This window comes from Leucopleurus acutus, assembly GCF_964270905.1.
Source record: "Leucopleurus acutus genome assembly, chromosome: X".
Taxonomy (NCBI): domain Eukaryota; kingdom Metazoa; phylum Chordata; class Mammalia; order Artiodactyla; family Delphinidae; genus Leucopleurus; species Leucopleurus acutus.
Window position 1 is genome coordinate 60,266,802 of NC_139148.1, and position 12,226 is coordinate 60,279,027.

At 37.1% G+C, this 12,226-nt stretch overlaps 1 protein-coding gene across 1 annotated transcript in view; it reads right to left on the minus strand.

Annotated features, from left to right (window-relative positions):
- TEX11 (testis expressed 11) overlaps positions 1-12,226 on the minus strand; it is a gene marked incomplete at both ends in the record, with an annotated part of 339,328 nt that overhangs the window by 183,390 nt on the left and 143,712 nt on the right. Inside the window, 2 exons of the mRNA XM_082865110.1 lie at positions 2,610-2,688; positions 6,221-6,302. Coding sequence (XP_082721236.1) covers positions 2,610-2,688; positions 6,221-6,302 — 161 coding nt within the window. The remainder of the gene's footprint in view (positions 1-2,609; positions 2,689-6,220; positions 6,303-12,226) is intronic.

Consider the following 12,226-nt stretch of genomic DNA (forward strand, 5'->3'; position numbering starts at 1 on the left):
CATTTTCTCAGACAATATACAAAAATAAATTCAACATGGATTAAAGACCTAAACGTTAAGACTGGAAATTATAAAACTCCTAGAAGAAAATATAGGCAGAACACTCTTTGACATAAATAGTAGCAGTTATTTTTTTGGATCTGTCTCCTAAGGCAAAGGAAACAGAAGCAAAAATAAACAAATGGGACCTAATTAAGTAAAAGCTCTTGCACAGCAAAGGAAACCATCAACAAAATGAAAAGATAACCTACTGAACAGGAGAAAATATTTGCAAATGATATGACCAATAGGGGTTAAGATGCAAAATACATCAACAGCTCATACAACTCAATATCAAGAAAACAAACAACCTGATTAAAAAAAGGGCAGTGGACTTGAATAGACATTTTTCCAAAGAAGATATACAGATGGCCAACAGGCACATGAAATATGCTCAACATCACTAATCATCAGAGAAATGCAAATCAAAACCACACTGAGATGTCACCTCACACCCGTCAGAATGGCTATGATCAAAAAGACCACAAATAACAAATGTTGGTGACGATGTAGAAAAAAGGGAACCCTCTTGCACTGTTGGTGGGAATGTAAATTGGTGCAGCCACTGTGAAAAACAGTATGGAGGTTCCTCAAAAAACTAAAAATAGAACTACCATATGATCCAGCAATTCCACTCCTGGGTATATATTCAAAACAAACAAAAACACTAATTCGAAAAGATACATGCACCCCAATGTTCACAGCAGCATTATTTACAACTGTCAAGATACAGAAGCAACCCATCAACAGATAAATGGATAAAGAAGATGTGGTATATATATAAAATGGAATGTTACTCAGCCATAAAAAAGAATGAAATCTTGCCATTGCAACAACACAGATGGACTTAGAGGGTATTATGCTTAGTGAAATAGGTCAGACATAGAAAGACAAATACTGTATGTTATCACTTACATGTGGAATCTAAAAACTAGAATGAATGAATGTAACAAAACAGAAATAGACTCACACATATAGAAAACAGAGTAGTGGTTACCAATGAGGAGAGGGAAGGGGGTAGTGGCAAACAGGGGTAGGGGATTAAGAGGCACGAACTACTATGTATGAAATAAATAAGCTACAAGGATATATTGTACACCACAGGGAATATAGTCAGTATTTTATAATAACTTTAAATGGAGTATAATCTATAAAAATATTGAATCACTATGTTGTACACCTGACACTAATATAATATTGTAAATCAACTATACTTCAATTTTAAAAATTAAAAAATTAAACAAAACAGTGGTTCTCAGAACCACCTGGAGGACTAATATAGAATACAGAGGTCTGGGCTTGTTGGAGTAAGGTAGGGCCTGATCTCTCTGTTTTAACCACATTCACTAGTGATTATTTTTTAATAAGCTTTATTGAGGTATAATTCACATACCATACAATTCATCCATTTAAAGTATATGATTCAATGTTTTTTAGTATATTCCCAGAGTTGTGCAACCATCATACAATTTTAGAACATTTTCATTATGCCAAAGAGAGACCCCATGCCCATTAGTAGTTACTCCCCGTATCCCCCCAATTCTCAAAGCCCTAGGCAACCACAAATCTACTATCTGCTTCTATAAATGTGCCTGTTCTGGAAATATAAAAATGGAATGATACAATATGTGGTCTTTGTGACTGGCTTCTTTCACTTACCATGTTTTTAAGGTTCATCCACGTTATAACATGTATCAGTACTCTGTTTCTTTTTATTGCCAAATGAGTATACTACATTTTGTTTATCTTTTCATCAGTTGACAGACATTTTGGTTGTTTCCACATCTGATTATTAAAAATAATGCTGTTATGAACATTCATATACACGTGTTTGTATGGACACGTTTCCTGTTTAATTTAGGAGTGGAACTGCTGGGTCATATGGTAACTCTATTTAACTTATGGAGGAACTAACAGGCTGTTTCCAAAGTGGCTGCACCATTTCACATTCCCACCAGCAGTGTATGAGGGTTACAATTTTTCCACATCCTTGTCAATTTCTGTTATTATCTATCGTTTTGATTACAGCCATCCTAGTAGTGTGAAGCAGCTTCTCATTGTGGTTTTGATTTGCATTTCCCTGATGGCTAACGATGTTGAGCATCTTTTCAAGTGATTCCCCAGTAACTGTGATGAACACTGAAGTCTGAAAACCACTAAGAGGTCTGCAAGTACATTAAGGTCCCTTTTGACATTAATGATCCCATGAAGATAGAGCCAGAGAGGTATATCATTTGCAGAACTACACTTGCACATGCCTTCCTGTTCCACATGCCACTGGCCTACAAGTTAACCTAGTCAACTCCTGTTTTATAAAACCCTACCTTACTCCTTTCTCATTTTATTTTAAAAAATTTTAATATAAATTTTAAAATTGACTTGACTACGGATTGTTTAAATCATTTAAGCAAGCAGTTCCATCTTCTAATTTGATTAGCACAATGGCAAATATTGTGCTCTGTGAATATGGATGGAGGGAGGTAGATATATAGACAGATATAATTCAATATATGTTAATGGAAACCTTAGAAAAATGTTAGTCTTTAAAGAAAAAATCATTTCTTCTATACCTTTCATGATACATCAGCAGTTTAGCAATGCTCAGACAAAAGTCTAAAGACATGTCACGATGTAGTATTTCCATGATAGCTAACAAATAGAACAAAGGAAATAATCAAATTAGTTTCACTTTTTAGGAACCTTAGCTATTTTCAGTAATTTTCCTCTGTTCAAAATCTACTTTCTAAATGTTTGCCATATACCACGTCCTGCCTAACAATTTACCAAAGTCTTTTTATATAGCAATAATATCCAATGCTAGAGAGAGTACAGTAAAACAGGCAAAGTAACTTTTTGAAAAGCAATTTGACTACTATCTGCTAAGAACACAGTGGATAAAAACTTGGGATCTGAAGTCAGACAGATCCATATTTGAAACCACTTTCCACTTTCATGGCCATAAGCAAGTTACTTAGTTTTTCTGCACCTTAGTTTTGTCATCTGTAAAGTGGGGAACAAATCACCAATCTCTCAGGGCTGATGAAAGAGTTACGTGAGATAATGTATGTAAATTACATAGCAAAGGACCTAGCACTTAGTAAGCATTCAGTAAATGAAAGTTGCTGTTATTATTATTCCCTTTACTTCAGAAATTGTACTTCTGAAAATTCATCTGAAATAAATGTGGGGAAATGTAATGAACAGGATATTAAAAGCAATATAAATTATAACAACAATAAAAAGGACATATACTGAGTGTCCACTGTAGGGTAGTGATAAATTACTATGCAACCATTAAAATTGTTAAATATGAAATAAAACTGTTTTTCATTTAAAAAATGAATATGCACCAATATGAAAAATGGTTATAAGATTAGTAAAAAAACAAAATTGGAAAACAAAGGCTGTCTGTACTATATAGTCACAATTCTGTAAAACAAGCAAATTAATATAGAAAAATACTGTAAATAAATCATCAAATTTCTAAAAGTGCTTGTGTTTAGATTATTTATTCAAAAAATAACTGATGAGTGTATTCTCTGTGCCAGGAACTGTGCTTGGTGCTGGGAATCCAGCAGTGGACAAAACACACAAAAATCTCTGCTACCAAGGAGCTGATATTCCAATGGATGGTGGACAATGGATATTTTTACTATTTTCCAGAAACTTCCTTAATGGGTATGTTATACCTTTTCACAATAAAAAAATTATATATATTTTTTAATTTCTACTTTTCCTACTGTAAAAAATACCAGTGAAGTTCTAATGAAAAATACCACTTAGGTTGACCATTCTTTTTTTTTTTAAAAAAAAAAATAAATGTATTTATTTTATTTATTTATTTTTGGCTATGTTGGGTCTTTATTGTTGTGCATGGGCTTTCTCTAGTTGTGGCGAGTGGGTGCACAGGCTTCCCATTGCGGTGGCCTCTCTTGTTGCAGAGCATGAGCTCTAGGCGTGAGGGCTTCAGTAGTTGTGGCTCACAGGCTCTAGAGCGCAGGCTCAGTAGTTGTGGCACACGGGCTTAGTTACTCCACGGCATGTGGGATCTTCCCAGACCAGGGCTCGAATCCATGTCCCCTGCGCTGGCAGGTGGATTCTTTTTCTTTTTTTTTTTTTTTTTTTTTTGCGGTACGCGGGCCTCTCACTGTTGTGGCCTCTCCCGTTGCAGAGCACAGGCTTCCGGACGTGCAGGCTCAGGGGCCATGGCTCACGGGCCCAGCCGCTCTGCGGCATGCGGGATCTTCCCGGACCAGGGCACGAACCCGTGTCCCCTGCATCGGCAGGCGGACTCTCAACCACTGTGCCACCAGGGAAGCCCTGGCAGGTGGATTCTTAACCACTGTGCCACCAGGGAAGCCCAGGTTGACCATTCTTGAAGTATTTTCATTAGCAAAGAAATGAAGAGATTATAAAAATACAAGTTTCATATATACTTTTTTAAAATTAATTTTTGGCTGCATTGGGTCTTTGTAGCTGCGTGTGGGCTTTCTCTAGTTGCAGCAAGTGGGGGCTACTCTTCATTGTGATGTGTGGGCTTCTCATTGCAGTGGCTTCTCTTGTTGCGGAACACGGGCTCTAGGCGCGGGTTTCAGTAGCTCTGGCTTGTGGGCTCAACAGCTGTGGCTCACGGGCTCTAGAGCACAGGTTCAGTAGTTGTGGCACAGGGGCTTAGTTGCTTCAGGACATGTGGGATCTTCCCAGGCCAGGGCTCGAACCCGTGTCCTCTGCATTGGCAGGCAGATTCTTAACCACTGCACCACCAGGGAAGTCCCCATATATACTTTTAATACAAAGTGAAAGATAATTTTATTATTTTAAACTATAGAAAACTTAAATTCATGAAGTTTCCTAGTTTGTAATCTGATGTTGCAACTCTATCATGAGCATCTAGATTAAGTTAAGTAAAAACAATCTGGAAATAAAGAATAATTTCATTTTAAACTCTGTTTCTTTTCTACATTTTGATAAAAAACTGTAATGGGGAATTCTAGTCCAAAATTAATCAACTTCAAACTAGGTGACTCCAATAATCTCTGATCTTCCCATATTATATTAGCTTGAGTAAGACTATTCCCTTAATTGGTTTGTTGGTTTGTTTATTCCTGTACTGCAAAAAAAGAGGAGTTGTCTTTCTGGCTCCTAATAAATTTCAACCTGTGTATATCTGAGCTGATACTGTTACCTAGACATGCAGAATCCTCTATATATTTCAGCTTCTGAGGTCTCTTAGTGATTGGCTAATATTCTAGAAGTCACAGAAAGTTTCAGCAGTACTAAACTGGCACTAAATTTAGAGCAACTTCGAAATCTGATTACTGTCCTACTTATTATAAATTCTTATTGTTTACTGGATAATCAGTTATTATACTAACATATCATTTTATATAGTAAAAATAATGCAGCTCTATAATGCAATTAAATTTTTATGCAGTAAAAAAAAGCATGTATACATTAAAAAATTTAGAGTAAATTATTTTTATGACTAAACATAATTGAAATACTGTTAAGGGGCCAGTGTGCATAGAGATATTATGCCTCACTTAATTTATCTATATAGTAGTAATAACAACAATAATAATAACTACAATAATAGGTAATATTTATTGCACACTAACTATGTACCAGGCATGGAACTAAATGCTTTACATACTTTTTCTCATAGGATTCTCAAAACAACACAGTGAGGTAGACATTAATATTACATTTCTTTTAAAGATGAAGAAACTGAAGCACAGAAAAGTTGTCACTTGCCAAATGACCCACAGCTGTGTATCAGGACATTTATGTTGTGATGTGCACATTCTAGTCCCTTGAGAATTTTGAAAAACAAATAGCAATATTTATACAAGTAATTATAAATGGCACAGCATTACAAAGGCTTTTTCTATCAATAGGTTATCTTTCTTCATGGTGGGCAGGTTGGGCAGCTGCAATTTTCTGCTAGACTAAAGGAAAACTGATAGCTTTTATTCAGCTCTTTTTTACTACTTGTTAAATTTGCTACTATTCTTTCTTCCTTCTCCTTTTCTTCCTGACTGACAATCTTATGTGCTCAATTTCCTTCTCAGTCACCATCAAATTATACCTATGCTAGTATACTACAAAAAATCTTACATTCAACAAATTGGTGTTAATATTTCAAAATTGTGTACTCTTCACACACAGAGATGTTACTTACCTCCAAGAAATTCTTCTTTAGCTGTTTCATACTTCAAGAGGATTTTCATCTTTAAGGAAAGCCCACCTGGAGTTAAATGTTCCTATTTTAAACAAAGAAATCACAATGATATTAACACTGTGAAATGTAAAAGACAATTTTCAAGTAACTGCCTGTTTTTATTCAACCACAGCAAGATGTATCATGACCAAAGGAAATCAAAATTATAAAAAATCAAATCATAACATCCGGTCTATTCCTGAGGATATTTTCTGGTATTTTATTCAATCTAAATGAAATAGTAAAAGGAAAAGAACATGTAAACATTTCTGTTGAGTGGCAAGCATTTAATGGCAAGGCCAATACTTAAACTGTGAGAATGTTAAGACCATATTCTTGTCTTGGTAAGCAAAACCCCAAACATCAATTAGGTTTGTTTTCTTTTTAGACTTTAATAACAACGAAGGTCCTTTGCAAACAATGGCTGAATGAAATAGAAAACATATTGTCTTTCCTATAGGATACGCCTATCATATTTACTATTAATAACAATGTACTCTGAATGGTTTTTCCAAGTCCTTGCTAGTTGGACCTGCTACCACTTTTGCCTGACAGTGTACATCTTTACACAGCAGTCTACGATTAAAAGTGCAGTCTAGGTTCACAGAATAGAATTTTTCTCTCTACAATGTCAATTAATCTCTACATGAACACTGTACTCATTAGCTCCAAGCTCTGCAAAAAATTACTGCGATTCATGGGTGAGATGCCTGAAGAATGGAAAGTTAGGGGAAAAGTAACTACTGGTATTAAAAGCATTTGCAAATAAAGATAATATCAGTCCAAAGAATAAACTAAGATTGCATTATAATTATCACTTATTGCATTACCACCTTTCCTAACGGGCATGTTGGAATATCTCTTGGGCTCAAGACATATTCCACGTATTAGCAATGAACAATCCAAAAGTGAAGTTAAGAAAATAATTCCATTTATAATAGCATCAAAAAGAATAAAATACATAGGAATAAATTTTAAAAATATGGGCAAGACTTCTATACTGAAAACTACAAAACATTATTGAAAGAAATTAAAGACCTAAATAAATAAAAATACATCCCATATTCCTGATTGGAAAACTTAATATTGTTCAGATAGCAGTAATCCCCCAATTGATCTACAGATTCAATGCAATCAAATTTCCAGCTGGTTTCTTTGTAGAAATTGACAGGCTGACCCCAAAATTCACATGAAAGTGCAAGGGATGCTGAAAAAATCTTGAAATAGAACAAAGCAGGAAGACTCATGCTTGCAATTCCAAAGTGGTATACCACTTCACACTAACATCAGCTGTGGATGAGAATTCCCAGTGTTCCACATCCTTGTCAACACCTGGAATTATCGGACCTCTAAGTTTTTGCCAATCTACTGGGTATTTTACCTACTTTAAGGTGTTCTTATCTTCCTAGCCCCTTACTGTGAGGCTTTCCTAAGGCTCAGCTTCTATAAAACTACTCCTTTTCCTACATTCTCTCCTTCAGAAATCTTACCCATTTTTCAGGCTACAAATATCATTTTAGGTAAAAAAAAAATCTGTTGAAAGACTTTTTTGGGGGTTAACAGCTTTAATGAGCTATAATAAACATATCATACAATTCACCCATTTAAAGTACACAACTCAGAGGACTTCCCTGATGGCACAGTGGTTAAGAATCCACCTGCCAATGCAGGAGACACGGGTTTGAGCCCTGGTCTGGGAAGATCCCACATGGTGTGGAGCAACGAAGCCAGCGAGCCACAACTACTGAAGCCCGTGCACCTAGAACCTGTGCTCTGCAACAAAAGAAGTCACTGCAATGAGAGACCCACGCACCGCAATTAAGAGTGGCCCCCGCTCACTGCAACTAGAGAAAAGCCCGCACCCAGCAACGAAGACCCAACACAGCCCTAAATAAATAAATAAATTTTTAAAATACCCATGACATTAAAATAAATAAATAAAAATAATAAAGTACACAACTTGGGACTTTGCTGGTGGTCCAGTGGTTTAGAATCTGCCTTCCAATGTAGGGGACATGGGTTCGATCCCTGGCTGGGGAACTAAGATCCCACATGCTGCAGAGCATCTAGGCCCTCGTGCTACAACTACAGAGCCCATGTGCTCTGGAGCCCGCGCGCCACAACTAGAGAGCCCGCGTGCCGCAACTACTGAGCCCGCACACCATAACTAGAGAGAAGCCTGCATACTTCAACAAAAAGCCAGCATGCTGCAATGAAAGATCCTGCATTCCACAACTAAGATCCGATGCAATTATGAATAAAGCTGCTATAAACAACCATGTGTAGGTTTTGTGTGTACATAAGTTTTCAACTTCTTTGGGCAAATAGCATGGAGTGCAATTACTGGACTATATAGTAAAAGTATGTTTAGTTTTGTAAGAAATTGCCAAACTGTCTTCCAAAGTGGCTGTACCAGTTCATGTCTTTTTAATATCCAATATGATGAAATGAGAAGTATGCATAAAGCATTTTTCCTGCATGTTGAAGTACCGTGGTAGCTGTTTCCAGGAAAAAAACACTTGTGTGATTATTTGAACTGCAAGCTGAACAAGCCATATTTGTCACGGAATACCATTTTTAGACAAACCTCAGTTATTCCAACATGGGTATTTGGCAGACATTTTCACAAAAATGAAAGAAAAAGGAAAACAGCTGATGGTATTTTATTCATAATTGCCAAAACTTGGAAGCAACCAAGACATCCTTGAGTAGGTGAATAGATAAATAAACTGTGGAACATTCAGACAATGGAATATTGTTCAAAGTTACAAAGAAATGAGCTATCAAGCTATGAAAAGACATGGAGGAATCTTAAATGCATATTACTAACTGAAAGAAGCCAATCTGAAAAGGCTACATACTATAGGATTCCAATTATATAACACTGTGGAAAAGGCAAAACTACAGAGTCAGTAAAAAGATCAGTGGTTGGCAAGGGTTAGGGGAAAGGGAGGGATGAATAGGTGGAGCACAGAGGAGTTCTAGGGCAGTGAAACTACTCTGTATGACAAGTATAAATGGATACATGCCATTACACATTTTTCCAAACCCTGAGAACATACAACACTAAGAGTGAACTCTAATGTAAACAGTGGACTTCAGGTGATAATGACGTGTCAATGCAGGCTCATCAGTTGTAACCAACGCACTACTTTGGTGGGGACTTTGATAGCTAGGAAGGCTGTGCACGAGTAGGGGCAGGATGTGTATGGGAAATCTCTGTACCTTCTGCTTAATTTTGCTGTGAACTTAAACTGCTCTAAAAAGTTGTCTCTAAAAAAAAAGAACACTCCAATTAAAATCAAAACAAAATAAAGACATGCACTCAAGAGTTGATTTAAAAAACAACGATGCAGCCAAAAATAAATAAATAAATATTTTTTAAAAAATAAAGTACACAACTCAATGGGTTTTAGTATATACACCAAGTTGTTTATCAGTTTTAGAACAGTTTCATCACCACAAAAAGAAACCTTGTACCCTTTAATAGTCATTCTCTATTCCCTCCAGTGCCACCTCACCCCAACACCCAGGCAAACACTATTCTACTTTCTGTATCTATATATTTGCCTATTTGGGACATTTCATGTAAATGGAATGATACAATATGTGTTCTTTTGTGGCTGGTTTTCTTCAATTGGCATAATGTTTTCAGGGTTCATTAATGTTGTACCATGTATCAGCACTACATTCATTTTTATGGCCAAATAATATTCTTTAGTGTGGATATACCACATTTTATCTGTTCATCAATTGATGGACATATGGGCTGTTTCCATATTTTGGCTGTTGTAAATAGTGGTGCTATAAACATTCATGCACGAGTATTTATGTGGACACATGTTTTCAGTTCTCTTGAGTATACACCTAGGAGTGGAATTGCTGGGTCATATGGTATCTCTCTGTTTAACTTTTAGAGGAACTGCCAAACTGTCTTCCAAAGTGGTTGTACCATTCCCACCAGCAGTGTATAAATGTTTTAATTATTCCACATTCACACCAATAATTGTTTTTGTCCATTTAAAAAAATATAGTCATTTTAGTGAGTGTGAAGTGGTCCCTCATTGTGCTTCTGATTTGCATTTCCCTGATAATTAGTGATATTGAGCATCTTTCCATGTTCTTATTATTGGCCTATGGTATACCTTCTTTGGAGAAATACCTATTCAAATCCTTTGCTCATTTTTAATTGGGTTGTCTTCTTACTACTGAGTAGTAAGAGGTTTTTATAAAAATATATCCTGGATACCAGATACTTATACATAATTTGCAATTATTTTCTCCCATTCTTTTGGGAGGACCCCATGGGTTGTGTTTTTACTTTCCTGATGGTTTCATTTGAAGCAAAAATTTTAAATTTATTTATTTATTTATTTATTTATTTTTGGCTGTGTTGGGTCTTCGTTGCTGCACGCAGGCTTTCTCTAGTTGCGGCGAGCGGGGGCTACTCTTCGGTGTGGTGCACGGGCTTCTCACTGCGGTGGCTTCTCTTGTTGCGGAGCACAGGCTCTAGGCGCATGGGCTTCAGTAGTTGTGGCGCACAGGCTCAGTAGTTGTGGCTCGCAGGCTCTAGAGCACAGGCTCAGTAGTTGTGGTGCATGGGCTTAGTTGCTCTGTGGCACATGCGATCTTCCCAGACAGGGGCTCGAACCCATGTCCCCTGCATTGGCAGGCAGATTCTTAACCACTGTGCCACCAGGGAAGTCCCAAAAATTTTAACTTTAATGAAGCCCGACATCATCTAATTTTCCTTTTTCTCTTGTGCTTTTGGTGTCTTACCTAAGCAACCAAGACTTTTCCAATTTCACTGTACTGATAAATTTTCAAAAACAACTTTGTGGAATAACATAAGGCTACCAAATTTTAATTTCTCCTCAAAAACTAATTTTTAAAAATATTACTATCTGTTCCAGTTCCAGCCAAGATGGAGCATGACAACTATAGTCTATATCCTCCACTAATTACAACTAAAAGCCCTGAACAAGATCTACAAAGCAACAACCTGAGGACTCTGAAAAGTAAACAAAAGCAGAAAGATTCTAGTGAGTCATCAAAACATGGAGAAGTGGACTGTATGGGAATGGTGAGTATCCTGGGGGTTTTTTTCTCTTTTATCTAATGGTATTGGAAGTTTGTCTGTCTTGTGCCAAATCTCTGAATGAGGCCAAAAAGAAATGTTTGTCTGGATGATTGGCGCATGCGGGGGGAGGGGAGTCTGGAGGATTTTTTAACAGGCTCTACCTTCACATAGATATGGAGTTCAAATTTATACTACTCGGACTTCCCTGGTGGCGCAATGGTTAAGAATCCGCCTGCCAATGCTGGGGACACAGGTTTGAGCCTTGGTCCGGGAGGATCCCACATGCCGCGAAGCAGCTAAGCCCGTGTGCCACAACTACTAAGCCTGTGCTCTAGAGCCCACGAGCCGCAACTATGGAGCCCACGTGCCACAGCTACTGAAGCCCGCGTGCCTAGAGCCCGTGGTCCACAGCAAGAGAAGCCACTATGATGAGAAGCCTGCGCACCACAACAAAGAGTAGTCCCTGCTTGCCGCAACTAGAGAAAGCCCGCGTGCAGCAACGAAGACCCAAAACAGCCCAAAATAAATAAATAAATTTTATTTTAAAAATTTATACTACTCATGTGTAAAGCTGAAAAATCAAAATAGAAGTAGCCAAAAGAGTGATATCTCTTAGACATCTGGCTAAGGCAAATAGATGTAGGGCCATGGACTTCCCTGGTGGTCCAGTGGTTAAGACTTCGCCTTCCAATGCAGGGGGTGTGGGTTCAATCCTTGTTGGGGAGCTAAGATCCCACATGCCTCAGGGCCAAAAAACCAAAACATAAAACAGAAACAATATTGTAACAAATTCAATAAAGACTTTAAAAATGGTCCACATCAAAAAAAAATAGATATATGGCCATGTCCTCAATCCAGGTTGTAAAGGATTCTAAAAGATTAACACT